The sequence below is a fragment of the Phaeodactylum tricornutum genome, chromosome 10 (assembly GCF_000150955.2).
Source record: "Phaeodactylum tricornutum CCAP 1055/1 chromosome 10, whole genome shotgun sequence".
NCBI classification, from domain to species: Eukaryota; Bacillariophyta; class Bacillariophyceae; order Surirellales; family Neidiaceae; genus Phaeodactylum; species Phaeodactylum tricornutum.
In genome coordinates this window covers 864,258-891,605 of record NC_011678.1, presented here as the reverse complement: position 1 = coordinate 891,605, position 27,348 = coordinate 864,258, and the positions used below count along the sequence as shown (strand labels likewise).

The 27,348-nt window shown below is 49.1% G+C and overlaps 12 protein-coding genes across 12 annotated transcripts; 6 read left to right on the top strand and 6 right to left on the bottom strand.

Annotated features, from left to right (window-relative positions):
* Positions 1-2,799: 2,799 nt before the first annotated feature.
* Positions 2,800-7,131, top strand: PHATRDRAFT_46608 (predicted protein; the record flags this gene model as incomplete). The annotated part of the gene is made up of 1 exon (XM_002181060.1): positions 2,800-7,131. The coding sequence occupies one exon, from the start codon at positions 2,800-2,802 to the stop codon at positions 7,129-7,131; it is 4,332 nt and encodes a 1,443-aa protein (XP_002181096.1).
* A 98-nt stretch (positions 7,132-7,229) lies between these two features.
* PHATRDRAFT_36611 (predicted protein) lies at positions 7,230-9,917 on the bottom strand (the record flags this gene model as incomplete). Its single annotated transcript, XM_002180880.1, has 1 exon — positions 7,230-9,917. The coding sequence occupies one exon, from the start codon at positions 9,915-9,917 to the stop codon at positions 7,230-7,232; it is 2,688 nt and encodes an 895-aa protein (XP_002180916.1).
* Positions 9,918-10,414: 497 nt separating this feature from the next.
* PHATRDRAFT_46607 (predicted protein) lies at positions 10,415-11,861 on the top strand (the record flags this gene model as incomplete). The annotated part of the gene is made up of 3 exons (XM_002181059.1): positions 10,415-10,424; positions 10,579-10,626; positions 10,762-11,861. 3 exons carry the CDS (start codon positions 10,415-10,417, stop codon positions 11,625-11,627), a joined length of 924 nt encoding a protein of 307 aa, XP_002181095.1. The 3' UTR covers positions 11,628-11,861.
* A 97-nt stretch (positions 11,862-11,958) lies between these two features.
* Positions 11,959-14,097, bottom strand: PHATRDRAFT_46606 (predicted protein). Its single transcript, XM_002180879.1, has one exon. It carries the CDS (start codon positions 14,036-14,038, stop codon positions 12,215-12,217), a length of 1,824 nt encoding a protein of 607 aa, XP_002180915.1. The 5' UTR covers positions 14,039-14,097; the 3' UTR covers positions 11,959-12,214.
* A 298-nt stretch (positions 14,098-14,395) lies between these two features.
* Positions 14,396-15,439, top strand: PHATRDRAFT_36608 (predicted protein; the record flags this gene model as incomplete). Its single annotated transcript, XM_002181058.1, has 1 exon — positions 14,396-15,439. The coding sequence occupies one exon, from the start codon at positions 14,396-14,398 to the stop codon at positions 15,437-15,439; it is 1,044 nt and encodes a 347-aa protein (XP_002181094.1).
* Positions 15,440-15,678: 239 nt separating this feature from the next.
* Positions 15,679-16,380, bottom strand: PHATRDRAFT_46605 (predicted protein; the record flags this gene model as incomplete). The annotated part of the gene is made up of 1 exon (XM_002180878.1): positions 15,679-16,380. Exon 1 carries the CDS (start codon positions 16,237-16,239, stop codon positions 15,679-15,681), a length of 561 nt encoding a protein of 186 aa, XP_002180914.1. The 5' UTR covers positions 16,240-16,380.
* Positions 16,381-16,841: 461 nt separating this feature from the next.
* Positions 16,842-17,973, bottom strand: PHATRDRAFT_36606 (predicted protein; the record flags this gene model as incomplete). Its single annotated transcript, XM_002180877.1, has 2 exons — positions 16,842-17,583; positions 17,687-17,973. The coding sequence occupies 2 exons, from the start codon at positions 17,971-17,973 to the stop codon at positions 16,842-16,844; spliced, it is 1,029 nt and encodes a 342-aa protein (XP_002180913.1).
* Positions 17,974-19,603: 1,630 nt separating this feature from the next.
* PHATRDRAFT_13028 (predicted protein) lies at positions 19,604-20,239 on the top strand (the record flags this gene model as incomplete). The annotated part of the gene is made up of 2 exons (XM_002181057.1): positions 19,604-20,141; positions 20,187-20,239. Coding segments are annotated over 2 exons (591 nt in total), but the record flags the coding sequence as incomplete, so codon positions are not given.
* A 201-nt stretch (positions 20,240-20,440) lies between these two features.
* PHATRDRAFT_46603 (predicted protein) lies at positions 20,441-21,549 on the bottom strand (the record flags this gene model as incomplete). Its single annotated transcript, XM_002180876.1, has 2 exons — positions 20,441-21,164; positions 21,420-21,549. The coding sequence occupies 2 exons, from the start codon at positions 21,547-21,549 to the stop codon at positions 20,467-20,469; spliced, it is 828 nt and encodes a 275-aa protein (XP_002180912.1). The 3' UTR covers positions 20,441-20,466.
* A 540-nt stretch (positions 21,550-22,089) lies between these two features.
* On the bottom strand, positions 22,090-23,174 carry PHATRDRAFT_46602 (predicted protein). Its single transcript, XM_002180875.1, has 2 exons — positions 23,088-23,174; positions 22,090-22,908 (listed from the first exon to the last, which is right to left on the bottom strand). The coding sequence occupies exons 1-2, from the start codon at positions 23,108-23,110 to the stop codon at positions 22,152-22,154; spliced, it is 780 nt and encodes a 259-aa protein (XP_002180911.1). The 5' UTR covers positions 23,111-23,174; the 3' UTR covers positions 22,090-22,151.
* Positions 23,175-23,805: 631 nt separating this feature from the next.
* On the top strand, positions 23,806-25,130 carry PHATRDRAFT_46601 (predicted protein; the record flags this gene model as incomplete). The annotated part of the gene is made up of 3 exons (XM_002181056.1): positions 23,806-23,884; positions 23,986-24,054; positions 24,096-25,130. Exons 1-3 carry the CDS (start codon positions 23,867-23,869, stop codon positions 25,128-25,130), a joined length of 1,122 nt encoding a protein of 373 aa, XP_002181092.1. The 5' UTR covers positions 23,806-23,866.
* Positions 25,131-25,747: 617 nt separating this feature from the next.
* PHATRDRAFT_46600 (predicted protein) lies at positions 25,748-27,244 on the top strand. The gene has a single exon (XM_002181055.1). It carries the CDS (start codon positions 25,758-25,760, stop codon positions 27,135-27,137), a length of 1,380 nt encoding a protein of 459 aa, XP_002181091.1. The 5' UTR covers positions 25,748-25,757; the 3' UTR covers positions 27,138-27,244.
* Positions 27,245-27,348: the final 104 nt, after the last annotated feature.

The window sequence follows — 27,348 nt, the reverse complement described above, 5'->3', positions numbered from 1 at the left end:
TCTGTGCCGAACATGGCGATTCCGGAGGGTCAAAGTGACTTACGTGTTTCAATCCCGTTGCTGCCGAGCTGCCATCAGAATTTTTGCGCTTGTTGAGCTCGCCCATGAGACCGAGTAGGTTCCCTCCACCAGCAACGGCACCCAGGGTCGGATGCCGCTTCTGCAAAGGTGACTTTGGATCGGGTTGTTCGATGGGATCGTCGCTGAGTCGAATAGCGGCTTCGACCAAACTAATACCTCGGGGGTTCCAGGTCAAGCCCGTTTTGTGATACTCGTTGATATAGTCCACCAATTCCGCAATAGCTTTTTTCAAATTATCGCAAAAGGCAATTTGTTGGTCATCTTTTCCCTTGTAATCCTTACGAATCCTATTGGACCAGAATTCTGCGCTGCCCAAAGCTTCCTTGACGCAACCAGCTGGCAGGGCCTGAGGTGCCCTGTACAGAATCCAAGAAAGGCAGGCAAGCAATTCGACAATGGCTTTGTAGTGGCAGTCCCATTCCCGGTCTAGTCTTAGATTGCGAATGCTCTTGACGGCGTTCTGCGTGGCCGCCAAGTGGGGACCCAACGCAGTCGCCAAGTCATCCGTTGGCGCTTTCGAACGGGACGCGAGCACAACGACGACGCGGACGCCTTCCCATGCGTCTTGAAGCAGTTGACCCATGTTCTTCAGACCTCCGAGATCATCGCACGTTTGTGCCAAAGGAACGACAGCACTCTTGACGTAGGCGTCGTAGGCTTTGACGGCAGGGGCTTCCCCGGCGACTGCAACAAACGAGATTGCAAAAGGATGAGGAATTGGCATGAGTAATGCTCTAAATTCAACTAACTACTGACTACGGACGATGATTCTGCGCAGCGTGACAAAGAATGGCGCTAGAGACGGCAGTGCATAGAGTCTCATAGAAATAGACGTACCACCATGAGGCATAGAGGCGGGGGGAGAGGGGACAATTGGCGCACCGCCTCCAACCTTGCTTTCCAAGGCTTCTAGACGGGTGAGCACATCCCCTAACAGGTCCTTGAGAGGATCTAGTCCAGCCAACGACTTTACAGACGACATGATGCTCGTCAAGAATTGAGATATGTGTGTGTGTGTGTAACTACGCGATATTGTGCTCAACGGAAAGAGGTTTTCGTTTTTTGCGACAACCGTCATTCTGGTTGTTTTTGACTTTTTCCGGGACGGTCATGTGACCCTGACAGTGAGTCCTTTCTGTTGGTGACTAACTGTAAAATTCAAATCATACCGCCACTACGGTTGGCAAACGTTTCTGCAAAAAATTTAAAACTACCATTGTGCCGAGTCTAGCTAGACCTGACAACTTGGAGGCAATGTCCATTGTTCCATCCATCCTGGTTCTGTTGAAAAACTGCATTCTTGACTCAAAGAGCTTACGGCGCAATAATTCGTTGACACACGCCTACTGGTAGGGATTTACTTATGGATAGGAAGGCCATGGCAACCGCACAAACCACCATCCTGATGAAACAACAGAAGACGCCACGTGTCCCGTTCTTCATTGAAAGTTCTCTTTTAGAGTTAGATTGGCAGCGCCTTTGAGCCCCAGTAATGCCTGCAAGGAGAGACAATAGGCGTGGGCAATCGTAAACTGCATGCAGGTCGACACCAAAGGACAAAACCCAGCTATCTTTAAAGGCTGCGTAAAAGGCTCATGTTTGTCTCTGATGCAATCGGAAGTACAAGGGATCTCGCTTACTGAGCAATTACCACTCGCCCAATCTGAAGACTTTGTGCGTCCCCGACTGGCGTCCAACCGTAGCGGTAGAGGATCCATACAATTATCATGGCTTCTTAACAGTTTCTTCTGGCGGTAGAGTCGCTCAGTAGGATACATTGGAGAGTTTGCAAGGGAGGTTCACGAGTACATTCTGCAGGCAAAAGCCTCCAACGGCTAGGGTGGCTGAGATGAAGGACAGTACTTTCGCCATAAAAACTTAAATTTCTCTTACTATGAGGATAAAGCTGGCGTGGTAACCGGGAGAAGCAACTACAGTCGCGCGTAAACTTTCGTTCCACATATTGAACCTAGTCTGTTGAAGGTCTCGTTAAAGACAATCATTCCAACAAAGCGTCATTTTCCGGCTCTCGTCAGAAGGCTACGAGTCTCCCTTCGATACGGAATGCTTCTAGCCAGAGCAGACAGTGAGCGGTTCTTTTGTCATGGTAGTCTACTGTGGGGACCACCGAATGCTTCTGTCCCTGAGCACCACTTCTGACAGTAGGTACGGTACGGTACGGTACGGCACGTGTGGATCCATGGTGACAAAGGTCTCGACCGTTAGTTCGTGCCTATTTTGGCGGGAAGGCTCCGGGAATCTCGGTGTCGATTTTACCGTTAAGAGTCGACAAACTGTAACCTACCTCCAGGTGTCCAACCCCGGATGCTCCTGCTGGAAATACCCGGAATATCGACGAGAGATCGGATTGACTTTCAGTGACTCGATCGCAACAGCGCGCGATCTTCGAGGGCTTGAAACCCTACTTAGTAACACCTAACTTGGATTTCGACTATAGCAGGATTACCTACCGACGCCCTACGGCACGGCGAAGGTTACCTGTTTGGCAATCCGGTAGCCCTCAGGATTTCTATTTATGAGCGACTGTTGACCGTGACACACAAGTAGTAACTCTGCTCTTCTCTCCATTGATCGATCTCTGTCGTTTCGAGTCCTTCCTATTGCCGTCGCTCGCAAAAGAGTAAACAACGCCTTTGAGAGCTCTGGAAGATTTCTAGGTAGCATCGATCGAACTTTTCTGCATTTTCTGGAACAATCATGTCGGGAAGCCGCGGATCCGTCGGCAGTCGCCACGAGCAGCCCCCACAAGTGAGTATTGCTGCCCTTTTGAAAAAGACCGAGCACTACGACAAAGATGAACGCTACATGGCGACGTCGGATTTGTGTGAAGTCCTCAAGCGTTGCAGCAGTGGGAGTGTAGCTTCCAGTGCCAACAGCAGCCCCGCGAGCATCAGCACCAACTACCGTAACAACAGCAACAGCACCGCCAATCACCACAATCTCCCCACGGGGGGACTGGACGCCACTACGGAACGACAAATATGCACAGCGGTGCTGCGGTTGTTGCACGACAAGTCCAACGATGTACAGGCGATTGCCGTCAAGACCCTCGGTGTCCTCCTCACAACGGTGCAACAGGAGCAAGTCTTGGAAATTGCCGAATCCTTGACGGATCAAGTCCTGGACGTGAGCAAATCGGAATTACGGGATGTGTACGCCATTGGTCTGCGGACTCTCGTCAAAACTATTCCCACCAGTATGGGCCATCGCGTTTCGCAGCGACTCGTGGGACGATTGTTGGATGGGATTCGGGTTGGAAGTCAAAACTCCCATAACCCCAACCAAGCCAATATAAACGCCAATACCAACGCAACAGGATCCGACGGCGACGAAATAGTTCTGGCGTGTCTCGATGTGCTCACGGACTTGCTCACGCGTTTTGGACATTCCTCCGTATCGGTCACCCGCCAGCACGAACCCATCCTACAAATGTGCTTGGCGTGTCTCGGCTCGCCATCTCCCGTTATCCGCAAGCGAACCGGTACCGCAATGGGGTGTCTGTCAGTGGTACTCTCCGATGCCCTCCTCACGCGCATGGTCGAGGCTTTGTTGAGTCAGATTGGACGCGCCGGTGGTCTCGGGAAGGAAGGTCGTCGCAAAACACGTTCGGCGCTTCAAGGAACAACCGAAAAACCGACCGGCAGTGCAATCACCGCAGCCACCAACGACAGTAGTGCGTCGAGCGAACCAGTTGGGGATACCCGTGCCTTAATTCGCACCATGTGTACCGTTTCGGGTGCCGTCGGACACCGACTCGGACAGGCCCAAATCGATCGGATTCTGCCCATTTTCCTGCGCTTTACCGATCCCGACGACGCTGTTACCGGTGACGACGATCAAGATGAGGACGCAGACAGCGAAGAGCTTCACTCAGGCACTCTCGCAGGTGATGACGAGGCTACCACGTCCTTGGCGAATGAGTTGCGTGAATCCTGTTTCATGGGCTTTGAATCGTTCGTGTTGCGCTGTCCAAAGGAAGTGGAACCGCACTTGACGTCGATCATTCAAGCAGCCCTTGCCTACATGAGTTACGACCCAAATTATTCGTACGGCGAAGATGATGATGGCGACGACGACAAATCTGCAGTCATGGATGATTCTGGTGACGAGGAGCTGGAGGAGGAAGAAGAGGACGAGTACGAAGAAGATGATGATATGGAGGACGACGATGATGATGAATCTTGGAAAGTCCGTCGATCGGCAATCCGAGCTCTCAGAGCTGTCGTCGAAGCAAAATCGCACGATCCCTCCTCACTTTGGACCGTTTCCTACCAAGTTCGTCGAAGCAAATCTACAGTGGTGGCTGCCACTCTCGTGGGACGCTTTAAGGAACGTGAAGAGAATTGTCGCGTAGGAGTGATTGGTTGCTTTACCCGCCTTTTACAGGTGACGATATCCGCTGCTCAAGCCGGTGTCGTTGCGTTGACCACCGATCCTGAAAGCTCGGTTATGCAGGACGGCAACGCCCCTTTTGTGATCGACTTGCGCAGCACTTACGTACCCAAAGTCGTGAAGACTTGCGAGATAATTCTGGCCGTCAAAAAGGGTAACGAGCGGTCCAAGTCATGTGCGTTAACCTTGTTGGCGACACTCTGTAAGGCCCCCGGAGGAGTTGGAGGTTCACAGCCAATCGCTTCGGTCTTTCGGCACATTCAAGCACTCTTAGCAGCCTCTTCTGATACGGCCCTACACCGGGAGAGTGCCAGTAAGGCGTTACGCTTGGATGCTCTCTCGCTGGTGTATGCCATGTTGTCATCTCACACACACAATCCGATTCATGTTCGACAAAGCTTGCGTAGCTTGCTCCTGCCTGAATTGAGTCAAGCCGTTCAGGAACAATGGTACAAGGTAATTGCCGAGGCCTTACGAGCTTTAGCAGCGGTACCCCGATTCTACGTCTTGGGGTACACTGAATCGGACGACGCGGTTGCGCGCCAGAAAGAAACCAAAGAGGTAGCAGGTATTCTATACACTGCCGTGGAACCATTGTTGGCGGCTCACGATGTCGATCAAGAAATCAAGGAATGCGCCTTGAAAGCCTGTGCTTCGCTCTTGTCTTCCTTATATGCGAGTCTCTCAACGGATCAAACAGTCCGACTCCTTTCTCTTTTGCTGGAACGCCTCAGTAACGAAACGACCAGAATCGCTGCCATCAAGGCACTGTCTTCCATTGCCGCGTCGGCTAACGAACTCGTTCGTGTCGATTTGTCACCGATTTTTGCCAATTCTGTCACAACTATGTCCAGCTTTCTTCGAATGCAATCTCGGTCGACCAAACAAAGTGCTTTGGAAGCTATGGATATCGTCATTTCGAATCACGGAGCGCAGACAGACTACGAGGACGGCATTATGTATTCGACAGTACTCCAAGAGGTGGCTCCCTTGATAGCAGATAGTGACTTGCATTTGAGTCACTTGGCGATGCGGGTCACGGTGTCAATCTTGCAAGTCTGCCCTGCTGCCGGACCAGCTGTCAAGGCACACGTCTTAGCAGAAGCGTTGTTGCTTTCGAGGTCGGCTCTGTTGCAAGACTTAGCTTTGGATTCCTTGCTCGCTTTGCTTCGTCAAATGGTAGTTAGCGATGCCGTCTTGTTCGACGAACTGCTGTTTTTGTTGCGCCAGCGCTTGGATGAGACCATTGGAAAGCACGGGATCTACAATTTGGCCAAGTGCATCGCTACCATTACATCTATCACATCCTTTGAGAATGCGCGAAAGGTGTTGTCGGAAACATTTGCATCGCTAGAAGGAGTTAGTACTCCTTCTGAAGTATCGTTGCTGCGTCAAATGCAGCTTTCATTGCTTGTGACGGGTGATTTAGGTCGTATGATGCAGACAACTTCGATTGCCGGAGTCACTGATCGGCTCAAGACGGTCTATCTCGGATATTTTGAGTCACCTTCAGAGGATTTAAAGAATGCGGCAGCTTACGCTTTGGGCAACGCTTCGGTAGGATCACCGGCTGTCTTTCTGCCCACGATTGTCAGCAAGCTGGACGAAGAAAACAAGAAGCAACAGTATTTGCTACTTTCGGCCCTTCGTGAATTTATCCAATGTAGCTCGCGTCAGTCCAGCGTGGAAGGAGTTGTGGACGGGCTGAACATTATCTTGCCTCCGTTGGAAAGGCACTGTTCCGACGAAGAAGAGGGCGTACGGACGATGGTGGCCGAATGTATGGGGTCGCTAACTGTTCTTCAGCCAGTGGGTATGCTGAAAAAGCTGGATGATATGACTTGTCAATACTCCGACATCAAGGCACCTGATGGTGTTGTCGCGAATGACGACAGTAGATCGCAGATTAATGCACGTGCATGCTGGACTGTGGCGACTTCGGTGAAACTTGCAGTCGCTGGGAAAGTGGACGCCTCCGAGCTGTCGAAATATATGCCGTCATTCTTGAAGCAGCTTCTGGGACAAGAAGAGCTGCACGTGCGCCTTGCAGCTCTTCTGATGGTTTATTCTACAGTATATCACATGCCGCAACTTGTTGCTGGGCTATTCAAAGACCCGATTACACCCGCCTTGTACGACATTTCAAGCTTGAAAAAGCAGCGCAAAGTCGATCTCGGCCCTTTCACGCATACGGTCGACGACGCACTACCTCTTCGTAAAGCTGCACTTAGCATCTTCGCTTCTAGCTTGGAGAAGCTGCCAGGTATCGTTGACGTTGCTGCATTTATGCCGGTTCTGGCAAAGGCCCTTGGAGATGCCGAAGATATTCAACTTCATGCTCATCAGATAGTAATTTCCATGTGTGCACGTCATCCAAAATATATCGTGCACGCTGTCGACACGTTTGTGGAGCCCCTGGAAAAGACCATGAATAAGAAAGCTGGCCAAAAGACAGGCACTGAACTTGAGCGATTGAATGACTGGATTAAGAGCTCCATCAGAGTTATGCTTGCGATAAGTAAGCTCGAAGGAGCTATGAGCTCGAGCAAGTTTGCCGATTTTGTGGAACGTATGAAGGGCAGCGCCAAGCATACACACACTATCGAAGCGCTGGAGAACGAAACTAAGGAGCTTTAGAAAACTACACTGTTGTTGCCCTTAGTACTTATTCCTGACCTTACAGCTTTAGACCACCTTGCTGATGCTGCTTTCATACAGCTGTTGTATGATAACCATCAATCAAGGTATATGTGGTTGCCTCCTTCTAATTCATTTTTCACGGGAGGGAGGAAAAGAGGACGCTGCAACCTGTATTCGCTGACTTCTTCCTCTGCGGACATCCCGGTCCAAACGCAACCATCCTTATCGGCAGTGAACTTCCCCACTCCCTTGGTCCAATGTCGGACACTGCAGGTCAAGTTCCGGCCCGAGATAAGTTGTCCCCACTTGCCGTACCCTCCCATATTATAGGTCATGCACCGCCCCATAGACATAAGATACAAGTCGACAAACACATCATAGTATTCCGACGGATCTCGAATTTCCCAGTTCGCCAAGTCTAAATGGAGTGGTGTTCCCTTCTCATCGTCTAGGCGGGAAACAACTCTTATGTGTTGCTCTTTACCGTAGTCAACGGCCACTTGCTTGGCGTAGGAATTGTCAGAGGCAACAAATATGGGACCACTCACGTTGAGATTGGACAGACAATTTATCGAGTTCTTCGTCCAGTTGAATACGAGTTCCGGCTCACGCCCGACCTGCTCGATTCCGTAATTGGCACGCACATGTGCAACCGCAAACTTCCCAGGGACGAGGCGCATACTCTCTAGATCATCCTCCACTCGTCTAGCAATGATTGGGATCGGAGTAAAAACGGTATACCAGGTATCGTGGTAATGTTGTCGCAGGGCATCCAGTGCCTCAGCCGACTCGGTTACCTCATTGTTGTAGTACTGGCTGCCATGATCGTGTGCTTGCAATTTAGCTGTCACAATGACTCGCCTTCTATTGTTGGCGGCCTTAACAACCTTCCTGACTGATGACTCGCCTACTGAACCTTGACGGAGAATTGGCCGCAGCCACTGAGGCGTCCGCCAATCCATTCCACCAACGGGTGGTAACAAGAAGAACTCGAGGGGAAAGGGTTGCTCCCAATAAATGAGCAAAATTCGGTCCGTTTGTGCCGCGACACGGATCATGAACGGTATCGACCGTAGCCGATCGGACGTGCCCCCGCATTTTTCAATTTTTTCCAGACAGACCATGACCAGAAAGCGAAAATTTTGCCAGTTGTGGCGTTGAAGCAGTTTTCTTTGTTCTCGGTGCCAAGAAAAGTATGTTTTCATCCAAGTTGGTAGAATCGTCGAATGTTGCCACAAGTCTCCGGTCATGTCCTGCAGCCGCCGTGGAAAGGGATACGTTCCCTCCAATATATCTGTTGCAAAGACTGTGGCATTCAGTGCAGACCTGTGGGGCTCGTTGCTCTCCGACACGGGTGGAAGAAGCCAAGGGCTCGGCCGTGCAAGGGTTGGGAGTGCATTTTTTTCTTTTCGCAGCGGGCAGGGAACGACCCCAGCGGCCGTATGATGGACAAAGGAACATGATACATTGGGACTGATCCAGGATGCCAATCGACCGTACCCGCCCATGCTGATTCCGACGCATGACGATGAGGACAAGGCGTACAAGTCAACAAATGTGGGATCGAAAGCGGCCGCTGGAAGGTGTTGCCAATCGTTTGTCTTATCGATGTGCAAGGCGGGCGTGGCCCGTTCTCCTTCCGGTGCGGTATTCACAATCGTAACATTGAAACGCCGCTCCCTCCCGAATCGGACAGCCGAGTTGATAGCTACGCTAGAATCGGACGCGAAATACACACTATCCACACCAAACTGTGCCAAGCACTCGACGGCGTTGCGGGCCCACTTCCGAATGAGTGGTGAGGGTCGTGCATCGATAGCGTACAGCGCCCGCAAGTGTGCCGATGGGTAGGTGTACGGAGCCAGTTGGTGGGTTTGCCAAAACTTCTGAAGCTTGGCGGCAACCCGAGGTGCGGGGGTAAAGACTGTCTGCCAAAGATCGTGAAAAACGTGAACAAAGTCCGTCTCGTTTCGTTGCCGAAACTGATTGTAGTATTCCATCCCGTGATCGTGCGACTGGAATCGAATGTTGGCGATGGTTACGTTTTCCGTGTCAAGCGCTATTCCCAGAACGCTATCTTGGACGGTTGCCTGCGGTACGAGATCGTTGTTACCATCTTCTCGAAAGGCCCGATCTAGCCAAGGCGGCACGCGCCAATCCATGCCGTGAGAAGGTGGTTGTAGGTACTGTTCCAGCGCCGCTGGTCGTCCCCATTGGTACAAGAGCAAGCGGTGTGTCTGCGCCGCCAGGCGAACACAAAAAGGAAGGTGGGCCAAACGATCGGCAAGACCTCCGCATTTCCGTGAGTGTGTGGGGCAAGTGACCAATAGGTACCGAGTCGTCTTCCAATTTTGAGGGTTGAGCCCTTGGCGGGTTTGTTTATGCCAACGAAAATATTCCTTCATCCAGGGTGGGAACGTGTTGGACGCGTGTGATGTTTCCCATAGATCGTCAAAGTCGATTTTGTAGGAAGGAGAGGGGCGCACGTAGAGCTTGGGGTCCCTGAGAAGGCGAGCGTCTAACTCCTTCGACGTGTGGGCTTTTGTGTCATCCAGAATAAATGCTTGTGGCGATTGGGCGTGGAGGCTTTGCAGTCGGTAAAAAGCTTCCTTAGTACTGGTGGAAGTGCGCGCAGTCAGGCTACCATCTATACCGGAAGCAGCCTCGGGCTGGAGTAGATTGATGTGCAAACGGCGAATCGTCGAGACGTAAAACGCCGCAAAGATGAGTGCTACGGACCGCAAGATCCATCGTTTGCACTGTACAGTCAGCCCTCGACCCATGGACCGCTAACAACCACCAATCCACGATTATCGAGTGAAAGGATGGATACTAGCGAGTTTCGTGACGAGCGGTAACACCATAGTCGTTTGATTTGTCCATGTAGTTGAGGAAATGGGGTTGTGGGGTCTCGAAATGTCACACATTCTCATGTTGTCTGTCCTCGGTCTTTTACCGATTCCGAGTCTTCTTACAACGGTTCATACTCCTTCGCAAATTCCCAAAACGACCCAGGGTTAGGGTATAAAATGTGTGACCCAATCTCCGACGCCAAACGGGCGCGCAAACACATCGACAGAATTGGATAAAGAACCCGGACATTAGGAATCGGAAGCCAGGCGGGGCATCGTTTTGGTTCGGCCCTTTCGTTCCTTCAGGATTCAAATTTGGTCCTCTTGTTCCGATCCATGGAATTCCCGCAACAAGTCGCGTACTTGGTCATTCATTCATGGTTGGAATTCCATTGTTAACAGTAAAAGCAAAGCCATTGCACAAAGAAATGAGCGAGAGTAAGTCAGCAATACAATGCTTCCAAGAGAGAGACAAAAAGGCGATGCAACTTGACAAGAATCGTGATTGAGAGTTTGGAAGGGTTGGTGATCGGACTGGAATTCTCACTCGTGGAATGCTCACTTGCGGATGCCTTTTCTTCTTTGGAAGCAGTGTCAATTACCACTGCACTCTTGGGTTTTGTCCCGGGTGCGGTAGGAGGTAGGTGTTACCGTGTCTACGCATGAGAAACGAAACACCGGAATGTCGTACCCTGACAAGTGTCTTTCATTGTGCCTTTCGTCTTGCCACTTTCTATGTTACGCTCTGATACTTTGACAAATGAACCAAACGTAGGCGTCTGCAACGTCTTTGTTGGACATCCTATAGATCTCATTAAAGTTCGTCAACAAATCGGCACCGCGACGGCGTCCACTGCTTCTACTACTGCTCCGTCTAGACAGTCGTCGATGATGCCTATCCGTAACGGTGTCGGCACGCTGGGTATGTTGCGCTCGATTGCCCATGCGGAAGGACTTGCTGGCCTGTACGCCGGTGTCACTGCCCCACGACTCGCGGTCGTACCCGCCTTTGCCATAACCTTTTCCAGCTACGAAGCTGCGAAAGCCTGGCAATTGCGGCGCCGCGCAACATTCCAATCATCCCCCCAAGCCGTTTTGACACTCAAAGAAAGCGCTATTGCTGGCGGCTGCTCTGGAGTACCGCTCGCTCTCGTAATTGGCCCCTTGGAACGGATCAAATGTCTCATGCAGATTGACAAATCGCAATATTCAACATTCTCCTCCAGTCTACAGTCGGTCTATCGAGATGGCGGTTTACGGTCTGTCTTTCGCGGCACAGGCTTGACCATTCTCCGTGATGTACCCGGGAACGCTGCTTATTTTGCTGGATACGAGTCCACGCAGCGCACTCTACGATTAAGTGAGCCGTCCCTACCGGACGTTCTCGTCACGCTTTTGGCCGGCGGCATGGCCGGAGTCGCCAACTGGATTGTCGCCATTCCTATGGACGTTATCAAGTCACGATGGCAGACGGCCCCGACAACGCGATACCGGAATTATCAGCATGTGTTGCAGGATCTCCTTGCCCGAGAAGGCCCAGCTGCCCTCTTCAAGGGACTCGGGCCTGCACTCCTACGGGCGTTCCCAGCCAACGCGGCCTGCTTACTTGGCGTCGAAACCGTCAAGACGCTGCTGTCGTAAAATGTCGGAACACGGCTTGCGATACAATGATACAATGTAAAGGGGTATAGAACGAACCGAAAACGTCACTGTGGTCGCATGTAGATACCGAAAAAGCAACACAAGAAAAAAGTCTTTTTTTACAGGATATGTGACTATAATCGTCATTGACGCCCTGCCCTGCTCATAATGGACTTCGGTGGATTGGGATGAAAGTAAGAGAATAGAGGTATACATAAAATTTCTACCCGGAGTATATGCTATCGTTGCTTGTTTTGGTATTGCCAGTCTAGCTACTGGAAAGCTGTTGCTAGATTCGCAAATCGTAACTCTTTGAATAGACCCAAGGTGGTAGGGATGTAGCCGAAAATGTTATTTACAGTTAGATAGACTAGGCAAGTATGGTAGGTCGTTGCTGTACCTACTACTGTTTAGATTGACACTTCTACGGCGCTTACAATACAGCTATCAGCCACTGCAAAACACTTCCAGCAGATGATCAAACACATCAATCGGCAGTGGTTCAACACTTGCTGTTTTCTTCTACATTTTTGGGTCGGTCGGTCAGTCGCTCGCCTTTTGATTCTGAGCAAGAATTCTGCCTTTGTCTAAGCACTAAACATGTTTCGGTGTTCCTCTTCTACACTCGTAAGACGACCCCCAGCCCGGTAACGTTTAGGATCACTCTTGCGCATACGATGGAAATGGTTCAAAGCGTCATATGCCTGCTTATTCCAACCCTCGAAATTCTTTTGATAAAACGAACTTGCTTCTTCCGTTACACTGGAAACTGTACTTTCAGTGGACGCGGCAGTCAAAATTGCTGGGGGTACATCTGGTAAAAGTGCCTCTTCATCGTCATCATCAAACCTCTTTGCAAGTGTTGGACTAGTATGCCGAAAAAGCATAGATCCGAGAATAGCGTTATTCGGAAGACCCTTGGGACCATCGCCTTTTACAGGGTTCCTGGGCACCTTGGCACCAGCGTTCAACAAAGGCTTGCGTTTACTCGACTTGTGGCTTTTACGGGCCATGTAGGACGTAATGGATGCAGCACCCCGAGGAGACGGATCAGGTTTTGTGGATCGCACATCAGATACTGAATTGCGAATGCATTGGATCAACGCATTGTTGTCCATGCTTGTTGACGTTTTTACATTCTGGGCAACTTTGGACGGCTTGATCATCCTTTTATCAACTTTAGACGGCTTGTTCATCGTTTTATCAAATTTGGCGGCAAAAGCTGATGAGAATGTTTTCGTTTTCTCCAAAGTTTTTGCGCTTTTCTCCAACGGTACATCCCAATCCACATCATCATGATTAGCGTCACTAGTAAAATCGAAAGGATCGACTTCCGTCGCGTCATCTTTGGCAAAGAATGGATTGTTTCCATCAGTTTGAGAGCTGACAACTGACGCATTCGAAGGCGGACCATTGCTAGATACCGAACAGGTCTTGTGTTTTGATAGAGAATGGGGAGGGCGGAAGGAAGAGCTATTCGAAGCCGAAGAGTTCCCGATTTTCGAGGCACGCTTGTGAAAGGCAGAATCCTTGAAGCTTTTTTTCAACTCCTTCACCGAGAGCTTAGTTGTGGACGTCGTCTGCCCCGAAATCGGTTTCTTCCCATTCCTTTGCATTGGAGTTGCTTTCTGACGAATGTTTTGCGTCAAATTGGCGGTCAATGCAGCAACAGAAGATGCTACGAAGTTACTGACACCTGAATCGCTTTTCTGGACCGTGACATTTTCGATGCGACTGAAACTTTCGTCGAATACAAACTGACGAAATTCGTCACTGGCTTCATCAGATTTAGCCACAGCCTCGCTCGCATCTTCCAATTCAGCATTTTTGTTGAACAAAGCTTCGATTTCGGAATGAATATTATTGTCGCGGACGTCGAAGGTCTTTTTGGTCTGATCGCTGAAGCATCGTTTGCCTTGCCACGTGTTGATGGGGAAAGTCGGAGGATGATATTCTTGTCTTCCACTAGAATCGTCTCTCTGAGGCTCTCCTACTCTCTTACTTGCAGATGACTTGTTGTTGAAGTCCATAGGAAACTGGGAATTGAGTCCTTCGTTCAGAGACACTGGACTATCCAATCGCTGAAACCGTGCGAATGCGTCTCTACTTGAAGCCTGCGAAAATATCTTGGGTTGTGCGGCCTCAACTTTTTCCGGTAGCTTCATTGAACAGTAGAATTTGGGAGGTGGCTCATAGGCAGAAGCGCTGGGATCTTCGTATTCACAGTCAACCAGCTTGCGGAACTTGGGCATATACTTCTTGAAAACGAGATTCTTGGTGCGCTTTGTCAGCACATTCGCACTGCCAGCATCGTTTTCGTCGCCATCGCTGAGATCCATTGACCCACTGGACTCCTTCGAAAGGATGGGCTCCTGAAACGAACTTCTTTTCAAATTTTTGATGCGCTTCATGGTGAAATCAAGGCAAAGGCTATCGAACAATGGAAAATGCTAGAAAGCGAGAGATTGTCACCCATCGCAAAAATGTGAGAAGTCCGGCTGGCTAGGCGAAAATTTAACCGCTTTTAAAAGGCCTTAAGTAATTTAACGTCTTCCTAAAGTTTAACGTCTTTTATGAAAAGCTAGTAGTATCTGTCTAACAGCCCTACTTTTCCCGTCTGCCGTCAACAGTCCTTCTGTCAGCCCGATCTTCGCTTCCTAGAGCTTCTCGGGTTTGTGACGTGGACGAATGCAGCTTGATCAGAAAACTGACAATGGAACGATTGAGTTCTGTTCCTGTATTTACAGTTACATAAGTGATTGTGGGATATGAACGCTTCGAGTGCTTTTCGTTCGCATTTGATGCAGCAGTTTGCGTCAGCAGCTCGTATGCAGTCACGTCCTCCGCTAGCTTTGATCGGTTGGAACGCAGAAGACGAAAAACCTCTTTCAACATCGCAGCCTCTCTCTCTGTCACACCAGTCCACACCTTCTCGCCCCCTTAGTTCGATCCATACCTCTTTGTGTTCCCGGACGTCCCCGTTAATCCCACCACGGGACCACGAAAGAGTAGGCTCAACAAACCAAAGTGAGGTGCCGCACCGTTTCTCTTCTTCCTATGTAATAAGTGAAGAAGCACAAATAGCCAAGCACGATGAAGAATCATCGGGGGAGGGCTTGGTCGAGATCTCTGTGCTCTTTCAAAATATGCTGAAAACGCGCCGATCCAACAGTTCCTTTTTACTAGCACCCCCAGAAGACCTTACTTACTGGAGAGACGCCTTGGGTAGGGCCGCTTCTTGTGGGTACAACGCGCCGAACCACAAACGAACGGAACCGTTCACCTTTAAACGCATGATATCACCCTCCGCAAGTACCGATCGTCTTGCTGATATAGCTTACAATGTGAGCATTCGTGATCAAAAAGCTAAGAAACCGGAAGCGCGTCCCTCGGCGGAAGCGATCAGAGAAAAAGCCGAAAAGAAGCGAAACAAATGGCGTCATATTCCTGCTTATTTGGTCGCCCTCGTTACCTCGCGGGACGCAGTGCTGGATTCGGGAGACAACCATTCCGTTTCTGAGTATGAAGACTTACCGTACGTCCCTCTGGCAAACGAACTGGAAATGGAGAACTACGCCGCCGCGTGCGCTGCGGTACAGAATGTTTTGTTGAGCTTGCATTCGGAACAAATCGCTAGCAAGTGGGCAACAGGCCCAGTGATTCGGACAAGAGCGTTTCGAGAACTAGTCGGTGCGGAGCCCACCGATCGAGTTGTCGGCCTCATTATGGTTGGTCAGCCAGTCGATTCGAAACGTGTGCGTGGCTTTCGAAGGAGGCGTGCGTTGGACGGCGATGTCTTAATCGATATTTAGTACCTGCATATATCTCTCGGGTTTGGAACGAGACCTTACTTGAGTACAAATTTTCCTTTCCGCTATTGTTACGAGGATGCGTAAGTTCCAATGAGAATACTGAAAGAGACGTGAACCTCAATAACAGTTTTGGACAATTCGTTCGTGGCGCTCGTTTACCTTTTAATCCAAGCGCAGATTCTTTTGTACATCTTGTTGTTTGGATACCAATGGTCTACTTCCCGCCATGCGCAAAGAATCTACACAAACCGCCTTAGAATTTCCATCCGCCTCGCTACATCAGATGCTTCTTTGTCATCGATCAAACCAGGAATAGAAATAAAAGAGCCTTCCTTGCTGCGTTCCATATTGTACACTCTTTTCATAATATTGCCCAGGGTACTGGTTGGAATACCTCCATGCAATTGACGACAACTCTCACCGATCCCACCTTTCTCATCGCATTCTTCAATTCTTGTGACGATGCCTTCCTTTGCAAGTGCTTTGGGGTCTAGGGCCAAGCAAACCCATTCTCCTTTCTCCTTTTGATAGGCGATATTGGCGATTTTCAGCAGAGCGTCAGGGTTGACCGAAGCTCGGGTTATTCGCCCCGACTCTTCGAACGTTGGTGGATAGTACACCTTGCCTTGCTTCCGCGCAGCATCCCATAAGGATTTTTGAGCCATATGATAAACCACCGTAGCTTGGTTATCGACGGGTAGTGACGCGGATGGACAGACGCCTTCAATAGAACAAGCCGCACCCGTGTCGTTGCCGTAGGCTTTGTGGCCTTCGGCAATCATGGAATGATACCAACCCATAGTTTTTCTTCTAGACAATAACTCTGCCTTTACGTCGTGTCGATCTGTTCCAAAGACTGGCTTTTCGATTGATCTCGAAGTAGTAACTGTGAACGAAAGGATGCACGGTGCGCCGAAAATGTTTTCGAGACGTATTTTTAGAAGCTCATCCAAGCGGATTGTGGCCTCGGGCAGGATTTTCTTTGACAGTGGGGTCATTTTGTTACAGTCATTAATCTAATTTTTGGATAACGCGTTGGGAAAGGCTGGGATACCTATCGACTTACAGTTAGTTGGTATCAAGGAACAAAATTGACTATGTTACTCTATTTTTACATTTGCAGTGAATGGATGAGCGCCTGCTTTTGGTTTGCGATAGCTAATTTTGGAATCAAACTACAGTCGCTCATATTCCATTTTCACTCCATCGTTTTGCCGTACCCATTTCGAGCACGTGGTTGAAGAAACCGACGCTTCAGGTTGTAGCGCGCTAACATGTGAGTCTTGGAGAAGTAACAACCTCACATACACACATATGCGTTGACCTCAATCCCACTAAAGGCATGCTATGCACCACAATACCTCGATCCCTCGTCCTTCCCCTGCGCCACCCTACGGTTTGTTTACGATCCGTAGGGTGGCGGCATGGTGTATTTCAACGGGACAAACTTGTCATGCGTGACTCCGAATTCGTCGGAATCGTCCACAAAATTGACCGTCACAAAAGGTGTACTGGCTTTGCGAGGGGCCTGCACGACGGTAGCGGGATAAAAGCTGGTCGTGTCGGGGTACACGGCGTAGACGCTGTCGCCCGCCCGCAACTTTTCAATCGCGTAGAGTATAATCACTTGCGATTCAGGCAAAGTAAAAAGTTTGTTGCTTTCCACGTCTTCGTCAGCGAGCTTGTACACGCCTGTTTGCGGGTCGAACGTGACGACCTTGGCCAAGATCCATTCCGATTCGGGTGTGATTTGGCATGCCGCCAAATCGTTGGGTTTGGCAGTTTTGGTCTCTTGCGTCTGAAAGTCTCCCGTGTTTTGCAATAGCAGTTCCATGGCCCCTAGGTCGTGATCAAGTCGTTGACATACAGCATCAATGCGATCCAGCGCTTGTTGGGCAATGGCTATCTTCTCGTCGGCCTTTTGCAAACAATCCTCCTGCGCTTGCTGAATTTGTCGTTCCAATTCGGCATTCTGTACGTACTCCACCAACTCGTAGGTTGTTGGAATGATGACTTCAGTTCCGTCGATGACTCGGACGCCATGTGTACCGTCCTCTCGCTCCACCAGTTCGAGCTGCATCATTTTGTCTTCGGCCTGGTGAATGTACCGCTGCTGTAGCTGTCGCAACGTCTCCCCTCGGACACTATTCGGTATTTAGATCATATCATTCGGTACGTGAGACCAGCATGCTTTTCAAGGTCGATTCATCAAACTGATAAATCCTGCAGAATTAGTATAGCACGTACCCGCTCGCTTTGTCGAGATCTTTAATGAGGTCCATATTCCGACGCACTTCGTGTGGCAGGGTCGATAAGGTCTCAATGAATGCTTCAAGATACGTTTCGTCACTCGACATGCTGTCAGGATGGTCCGTGTTGTTGTAATCAAGGATAAGAGGGTTGCTAAAAGTGCCGGTGAACCGCCAAAAAAGAGAATACACGTCGGCCACCGAACGAATCAATCCATGGTGGCCAATCCGGCGCCCTCCGTGAAAGGGAAACCGAAATGGATTATGTGTCGCTGCGACAGACATTGTCTCGGGATAGCGGCAGACGGACCTACCGTTGTACCACTTGAGAAGCACAAGAAGCACTTTGCAAAACGCGTTGCTCCTTGTCGGCAACGGACATCTATCGACTCCAATGATTTCATTGGTGCATTGATTTCAAAATCGCGACCTATTTCTTACGGTGAATGTCACCCCCTTTTGCGACAATTTTTTTTGGCGTGTCCCACTGCTCTTTGCCATTCTTACAATGGTAGCGCCGACGACAATGCTAGAGAACGACCTTTCCGACGAAGACTTTGCCATGGTAAAACAGCGCTTGGTGGCGTTGCTACCCAAGTATGGGACGTTGTGGCGCACAATCCAAGCCAGAATCCCTACTCCGGGGAAACCCAACTCGATGCTTGTTGCGGCAGCGAAAGAAACAACGACGGAAATACTCTCGTGTGACAGTACTTCTCAAAACTGTCGTTGCGGTCGATCGATTCCTAGCTTTGTTCCCGAGGAATTCTTGCAGACTGGCTTGCCTCGTCAAAGACTGTCCCCACCGAAGCAACACATATCTTCCAATGGTATACAAGAGACCTCATGCACCACCGAGGACGTAGATCCAGACCAAGAGCGAGAGGAGGATTCACTCACAAACACTCATATGGTAGCGTACCCCCTGGATACAATGCAGACTTCAAAATTTCGCACATCGCCAAAGAACAAGAATGACTCAGCATCCCGGAATGACGACGGCAGTAGCGACGACGATATTGCCAGTGATAGTAACTTCGAAGATGACAATACGGACTCATCTGGATCTACTGTGGTGCGCTTTGATAACGTTGATTTTGAAGGCAATCCTACGTTCTCTATGCGCTGTTCTCGCCCGTCGTCCGACCAGTCGCATCCCGGTGAAATTACTTTACCTGTCGGAACCAATTTCGATCTTATGCAACGGATGCAATCCCTGACTGTTACGCAATTGATGGACGACACTGTCTCCGACAAAGAGAACGATCCAATCCAGGATCGGGATGTACTCCCTTCAGAAAAGACTTCGGTTTCGATGAAACTCCCATTAAACAACAATAGCAGCAACGTACACTTCGATCAGAGCAACAAAGTTCTTGGCCAGCATAACCCGAACGAAGGAAATATGTCTACGTTCGTACTGGTCAACGAAATATTTGATGTCGTGGAAAAAGATGGAAGCGGGCAAAAAGTCAGTAAAAAGTCCGCATTTCAAAATTGCTTGTCGACTCCTCCTGAATCCGAGTACCATATTTTTCGAAAGCCTCCACCCGTTATTGATCTATTGAGCAGCAGTGAGGATGAGACAAACCTATCCGTAGCGCGTCATGACTCCAATCACTTGCCCATCAGATCTCAACAAAAAGATGAGGTCGAATCCTCTCCCGACCGGTCACCATCGTCATCGGAGGCAGAATGGAACGGAGAAGACACCAGTGACAATGACGGTAAAGACCTCGGTGAGTTCACGCGAAGAAACCGGATAATAGTCCTCGGCAGTGACGGTGAAGATGAATCAAGTCGTAGTTTTATTTCATCATCCGAAGAAGAAAACGAGGAATCTATTGTCAGTAGTGAAGACGAGATTGAAATCCAGAAACCCTTGCAACGGCCCCAGCGCAAAGCGTCTCCCAAGGCCATATCACGGGCCACCTTTCGCCGGATTAGAGCGTCTCTGGCACAAACGAATTTCGAAAAATTTGATCGAGATGCTTTTCATGACCTTCTACTCTCTGAAGTAACGTTATCCTGGTCCAACAAGCTCCGAACCACTGCCGGATTGACGAGGATGCGGAAGACCACCCGCCAGGGCTCCCCAACAAAATACACGGCTGTGATCGAGTTGAGTACTAAGGTTATCGACAATCCTTTTCGCTTAAGCTCGACATTAATGCACGAAATGTGTCACGCTGCGGCATGGGTCGTCGACCACGTGGCCAAACCGCCCCACGGTAAATGCTTCAAAAAGTGGGCGAAGCACGCCATGTCCTCGTTTCCGGACATTATGGTGACCACGACACACGACTACGAAATCCAGTACAAGTACGCATGGGCCTGTACCACCCCCAAATGTGGAGTCATCATACGTAGACACAGTCGGAGCGTGGATCCCTTTAAGCAAGTATGCGGTCGCTGCAAAGGCGCTTTGATGGAAATTGAAGTGCCTGATGAACGTGGCGCTAGCTGTCAACTGGAACCGACCCCTCGTAAAAAGGCAGTACCATCTGCTTACAATATTTTTGTCAAGGAAAAGTCGCAGAGAGTGCGACAATACCTGGAACAGCAGCGTGCTAGTACCGGGAAGAAGATTTCACAGCCAGATGTCATGATGGAATGTGCTCGACTTTGGCGTGAGCGCAAATGACAAATGCGAAGAAAAGAAAAACATTTCGCTACTTTTAACAGTGGCTCATTGTTTTCAAAAACTATTTGGTACACATAACTAAAAAATTCACAATCTGAAACGTACAATAATGGATCCATTGCTTCCTTATTCCATTAGACGTTCAAATTCGGGATTTCCGAGCCACCAATGGCGCCGTCTGCTTCGGTCATAGCTGCCGCGCCTGTGTTATTGTTTTTAACTTCTTGGGTTCGGCTGGACGAACGTTCATCGCGTTCCGGGGGGCCCAACGTGAGCATTACCATTCCGGCAGCGAACCAAAGAACAACGGCGGCAACGTTGGCCGAACTGCCGGCATCCCAATCACATTCATCGGAATATGAAGATACTCCTTGTAAAATTCCAATGCTTGTAACTACTGCATTGTCACGACAAGCGTTGGACTGCAATATTAAAAATGTCAATCCTTGAAACAATGGAAGAATAACCAAACAAAGCACGACTAGGAGGCTCCAGCTCCGTTTTGTAAAGTCGGAGGAAATGCACGACAGAACAACCAAAGTAAGCGTGACTACACAACCAAGAATCAAGGCCACGACGGAAAAGGCACGAGCTGCCTTCCAGCTTGAATCGATGTTTAGCAAACTAGGATAGCTGACACAAGTGTTCCGTACCACGATACGGACGTTTCCTGCAATCCCAAGATTGTCTATCGTTGTTGATCGTACAGACCATAGTCCGAAGTGCAAAGAAGGTATCGAAAGTCTACGTCTACTACTTGGGATGAACTTGATGGTCTCACACCAGAAGCTCGCCAGGGTAGCGGTGATCAGGGCAAAGACGGCCAAAAGTGCTTGGAGGAGGTTCAAGCAACTGCCAATTTTGTTGTGTTGGTAAAAGCGTGTTCAGGCGAACATAAGAAACACATACAGCCGTTGGTGAGAAAAAGGTTAGGGTTATGGTAATTGGAAACATCTGGTCAACTTGAAGTGAGAGGACCATCATCCATAGTAATTCAGCGAAGTCAAATCAGGTGATCCCAAACAATTCTTTAAAGTATACAGTAAACGACTCTGGCAATATCACTTTTCTATTCAGTTTGCCTTACCATTGACTACGAGAGCTAGACATTTAATTTGTAGGAGCAGTATATCGCAAAAGGAGAACCAGTGCGTTTTTCTGAAATCAAGATTGTGAGATCCTTCGACCTGATGTATTTGCGCGGCCTCGCACACCATAGTGGGAGCTTGCGCGGTATCCTCTGGAAAGTACCAAAATCTCCGAAGATTGCAAGTCGCTTGCGTTCAGAAAGCAAGACTCCAATGAAATGAAAGTACGGGGGAAACATTATGGGGACGGACCCAGAAAAGCTCGTGTCCGTAGATACAAGAGGTAAATATATTCGTTAAATCCTTTAGGTTGTTCGTGAAATAATTTCTTGGTATAAATTGTGGTTAAATTATGAAAATACATACCAGTTTGATGCGTAAAGTTAGTAGAAATATCGTTGAAGATGCAAGCTAATAAAATCCAGCTTCATTTTCCGGCATGACGTAGGCTTTCACAGTCAATTTCGATTTGTTTGATAAGGCATTCCCGGTTTTTTTAGTGTTCATACAACTTTCCTATTTACTTGGGCCTACCGAAGCCGCGTGATTACTATAAACAATTCACAGCGCACATAATTGACGGATTCAAACTAGTAGAAGACGTCAGCCCAATGTTCAATGAGCGAGATGCATATTCAAACTCGAGTCGCAAACCTTCTGTTTCTGTGGCTTGTTAGTAAAATAGAATTAACAGTAAATGAAATATGTTGAAACCCCCAATTCTGCCATGTCTATTCCGTCACAGCGGAGTGTGGGTCTTCCGTGCTAATTGCGGTACCCTTCACGACGGCTGTTTCAGCTACAGTTGCGGTACCGTCGAGATTTTCGGTGTGCTGGTAGGTAACTTGTTGCGTTTCTGGCGGAGGACGTTCCGGTCGTCGGGGGGCTCCCATAGCCAACATCGCCAATCCGGCAACAAACCAAAGGACTGCGGCGGAGACATTGGCTGAGCTTCCCGCATCCCACTCGCATTCGTCAGGGTAAAAATCCAAGCCTTGCTGCTGGTCCTCCGTATTTCGAATATTGCTAACGACTGGGTTTTCTAAACAAGCGTCGGATTGGAATAGCAAAAATGTCAGTCCTTGGAATAAGGGAAGAACGACCAAACAAAAGATCGCTACACTCTGCCAGCGCCCTTTGCCTGCGTATGAGTAGGCGCATGGTGCGAGAACCAAGGCAAACGTTACGAGGCCCCCAATGAGCAAGGCCATGACGGAAAAGGCCCGGGCCGTCTTCCAGCTTGAATCGATGTCAATGGAACCGGGATAGTCGACACAGGTGTTGCGCACAACAACACGCACGTTGTCGCCTACTTCAATCGACTTAACCTCCGTTTGGCGTTGGTACCATATTCCAAAATGTAAGCTGGGCAGGTTATTAGGGGTGTCGTCGTTGGGTACAAATTTGATGGTCTCGCACCAAAAGCTTGCCAGGGCCGCGGTCGTAAAGGCAAAGGCCGACAAGAGCGCCGGGATCATGTGCAAGCACCTGCTCGTTATGTTTGCGAACGAAACGAAAAGACAGTCGGCGGTGAGAGAGCAGACCCTAAAAATCAAAGGGTGATAGCTGAAGACCTTCGCGAGCTTTAGAATCACTTCTGTCTCTCACTGCTAGTAGTGTTCCAAAGCCTTCAGACCATCAAAGCATCATCCCCGATTACGGCTTACCATTGATTGTCAAAGCCGAACATATCGTTAGAATGTTGTGGCGATTGGGTAAAAGAGAAAGAAGCAAACCGAGCACGAAACAGATTGTCAATACTTTGTAATAGTAAATGCGAAGCGATGTTCGCAAGGGTCAATTTTTGTTTACGCTCTCCCTAATTTTTTCTTTCGTCAATGTCTATGTGAAAGCCCTAACTGCAAGCTGATGTGAGAGCGCTGGAGGGAGATGCGGGAATCATGCCGTCATGTGAGGAAGCAGAACCGGACGGCGGCTGCAATCTGGTCGTGGTTTCGGAAAAATTGTCGGCGGCTCACAGTAGGTGTCTATCACGGGTCTGATGGACATCCGGACTCGCCCTTAATGGCAAAAATAGTGACACCCTCGAGACACAGAAAACGGCGCCCAGATCACTCACATTCAGTCACAGTCAAGCTGCTAGTTTGGTAAGCTCATCGGGCCCATGACGCTCGACCAACTCTCATTCCTTTTTCTTCGCCAATGGTTGGCGCGTTTGTTGATATGTAAAAGCATACATAGGTGTGAGATGTACGTCCTTGAGAACGCTAACGTGCCCTTCTCATGTCGCCTGACTGTGAATACGAATATAGCCGGCAGGGTAGCATGGCTTGCTTGGCACGGTGCCTCGACAAAACCTGCAACCAACTAGGTAGGAGGTTGTCGTCGTCCAGTCATATCAGCGAACGCTAGCTTGGTTCCGCTGTTGCCAAGCTATTCATCGATTGACTGTGAACATGATGTGTTGTCGTGCGTTCGTTTGCAGATGTCTGAGGAGTGGAAGGTAAGTTGCCAGGCACTTGTGAATCTCAGTCAAGGAAACACACTTTGAGGGATGCCAACCTGCTTTCTTACGCTTCATGCTCGTTCGCGCTCTCTTGACAGGACGGCATCATGGGTCCCACTCATCACCACTATTGTTACTCTGGCTTTCGGCTTTCTCAGCATTTCAGGGTAAGTCTCTCTATCGTGCTGGATTCTACCGTCGGTCAAAGACGTACTCACATGCAACCATACTCCGTATTTGCTTTGTCCTTTTCCTCTTTGCGGTTCTCAGGTGCCAGCTAGTCCAGATCCAACCTATTGGCATAACAAATCTCCAATCGCTGCAACTCGGCTATTTTAGCTACAACCGTGGCAATCTTGCGCTACTAGGCTTACCTACCGATACTAACGATTTAATTGGTGGATGTACGAGGTACCCGAGCGGTCTACTGAACCCTCGGGAAACAATGGCTGGGGGCTTTCACTTGTCCAGTATGGGCTTCTCTTCCATTTTTGGCTTGGTTTTGCTGCTTTGCGCAAATAAAGGCTATTCGCGTTTAGTGTATCAAGCTGTCGGGGCTGGATTTGTCTTGCTCAGTTTCTGTTTTCAAGGAATGGCGTTTCTGGCTATTAAACCCTTTTGCGATAGCAATCGGTTCGACAACAGGTACCGACTGGGAGAACTGTACCAAGATGACTGCAGTCTTGGAGTGACGGGAATTTACACCTTATTTTCGATGCTGGGATGCTTGGTCACTGCGTATTGTTGTCTTTTATTGAGCAGGCAAGCTCCACAAACGAGAACGCAACAAAAAGGTCCGAACGAGACAGAACTGCGTCCAACGCTGGAAGTGAACATGGGCGTGGACGGGGAACAAATTTCACGAGACACAAATACGGATGATGGTGCCTCATTTTTCCGTGATTCATTGGGGGTTGAGCAGTCATCGCCTCGAGATGGAAGCGGCCCACGCAATGATATGGAGGAATCGCGTACCATTGAGCCCACGGCCGTTGCTGATCAAGAAGTTCCGAGCGACGGTCTTGGAATGGTTTCTTTGTCTCAAGAAGCTTCAAATTATCGAGCAACACCTTCGAACGAGAGGATAGCACTCGCCACCAACCCTGCCGAGCCCCAATCAGCTGCCTGGATTTTGCCGGTTTTGTCGGTCTCCGCCGCCACTCGGCCAAAACTTACGAAGCACGGTCGCGTTCCGGCCTCTGAAAGAGTAATATCCAACCCTGATTCCTTTCGCTTTGTATGAAGAAACAGGATAGGTGCCTACATATCCACTACTATAAACTGTTTAGACCTGTCATGTTCATACTGCCATTTCATTTTAGTACACAGAGACACTACTTACAGTAACTTCAATGACGGACGAATTCAGTCTCTCAAATGAACGGCTGCCGGCGATGATTCTGACCGGCAGGAGATAAACTTGTGAACAAAGTGAAAAAGAAAGTGACTCGTCGGAGAACAAACTGTGAACATAGTGTATAAAGAAAGAGGAGATAAAAACTGTGTATTGTGCAAAAAGAGAGTGACGCGAGAGGGATTTGAACCCTAGAAAGAGGAGATAAAAACTGTGTATTGTGCAAAAAGAGAGTGACGCGAGAGGGATTTGAACCCTCGCCAATGAAGACAACGGCCTTAACGTTGCGCCTTAGACCGCTCGGCCATCGCGCCATACTGTGACAACTTCAGATCGTTCACAAACTTCAGAGGCCTTAGTCACTTATTTATACATGTTGGAATTATAGTTGCATTTGTTTGTTTTTCGTTAGTAAAATTTTACGTGATAAATTGCAAGGTCAGCCGTAGAGTTGCATGGATTGTGGCTTTGGGTTTCGTTTGCATTCAATTGAATTCTAATCGAGACGAGAATCCCATGTCAGATCCTGACAGAGTTAGAGACGCTCTCTCACAATGGGTGGCCCAGAGTAAACTGAAGGACGCCCGCGTTTCGGAGGACGGGCAGAGTGTCTCTTTGGACGGCACAACGCTCCCGAACGAAAAGCTGACCATTACTTTCGGTGAAAAGAGTTGCTCGTATAGCCTGGTTTCCATTTACTTGCAAATTCTCGATCCGGACCAGGGTGTCTTGGCCTATCGTAATGCTTGCAAAAAGTACAATGTGACCGACCCCGTCAAAACGTTGGACAAGGGTACCATCCTGGGCTACTTTGCTAGTTCTTTAGAACAACCCGAGGTATCGTCGGCAAAAGCAGCCGAAATTGCTGTCCCTACTGTTCCCGTAGAGGAGAAACCATCAGATAAGTTAACGGAAAAGAGTCGCAAACACCAGGAACATCGTTCTTCGAAAGACAAGCATGGCAAACGCAAGCATCGATCCCAGGATCCCAAAGTAAAGAAGGAAAAGAAAAGACCTAAACTGGTCACCAATGAGCAGCTTATTTCCAATTTGAGTGAGGTTGTGGACAAGCGTCATTTAGACCACAATCTTGAAAAAGAAGAAATTACCAAGGCGCTTTCCACAGAAGGGTTTGAAGTCACGCCCGAGCTTTTGGAGGAGAACAAAGAAGCCACGCAGACGATTACGGCGAACGAAATCCCCGTAGGAAACTCAGCGTCCATTCTGCGTGCTGCCAATCCCCGCAAAGATCTGTCGCGCGTACTGGAACTTTACAATGATACGGTCAATCCCCCCTCCAGTAAATCCAAAAATTCCAGCAGTACACCATTTTCGTCTGGTAAACCCAAGAACGATCGGTCCTATTTGGTCGGCAAAAAGCCAGTGATTGTCGTTCCAAAGGGAATGACAGCACCGATAACGATCATCAACGCGCATGAATTTCTGGCAAACGCTCGTTTCGTTCCTCGCGACGTCATGGTCAAGCAAGGGCGTCAACGAACCCCCGCGACGTCATTTACCCGCAACGTTCCTATGGTGGGCGCCAATGGAACGGCTCCTTTGGAATACGAGATTGTGGACACGCCCAAAAAACTGGGCCCGGATCCGAGAGAATGGGAGCGTATTGTAGCCGTCTTTGTATTGGGACAATCTTGGCAGTTCAAAGATTGGGGTGAGAAGTACAATGACCCCGTGCACCTGTTTGCACGAACGTACGGGTTCTTTGTGAGCATGGAAGGCGCCAAGCTTCCTGCGGAACTGGCTGGTTGGTCAGTTCGAAAATCACAGTTGAATCGTGACAAACGTGGATTGGATAGTGTATCGTTTGCATCTTTCTGGAACGGTTTGGATGAATGGATGACTGTTCACAAACGAGAACTTCTTCCACACGCGTGAGGCCATTTGGCTCCGGTTTCGTTCGTTGGCTTTCAGTGCTCTCGGTAGGGTGAAATGTTCTCTGTTGCATCCCTACTCCGTAATAATTCGTAGGCTAGTACATACCGATCATTTCGCTATGGAGTCTAGGTTTTACAGAGAGCATTCCTAGTACAATCGTTCGTTTCCCTCCGTTCCTATTTTCTTATTACATTCCAACATCTTCGCATGG

Bases quoted from the DNA above. Each gene is read 5' to 3' on its own strand.
- PHATRDRAFT_46606 (XM_002180879.1), bottom strand. From the start codon at position 14,038: ATGAAGCGCATCAAAAATTTGAAAAGAAGTTCGTTTCAGGAGCCCATC.
- PHATRDRAFT_46602 (XM_002180875.1), bottom strand. From the start codon at position 23,110: ATGTTCGGCTTTGACAATCAATG. The intron at 22,909-23,087 runs GTAAGCCGTAAT...CATAACGAGCAG, and splicing joins TTCGGCTTTGACAATCAATG to GTGCTTGCACATGATCCCGG.
- PHATRDRAFT_46600 (XM_002181055.1), top strand. From the start codon at position 25,758: ATGTCAGATCCTGACAGAGTTAGAGACGCTCTCTCACAATGGGTGGCC.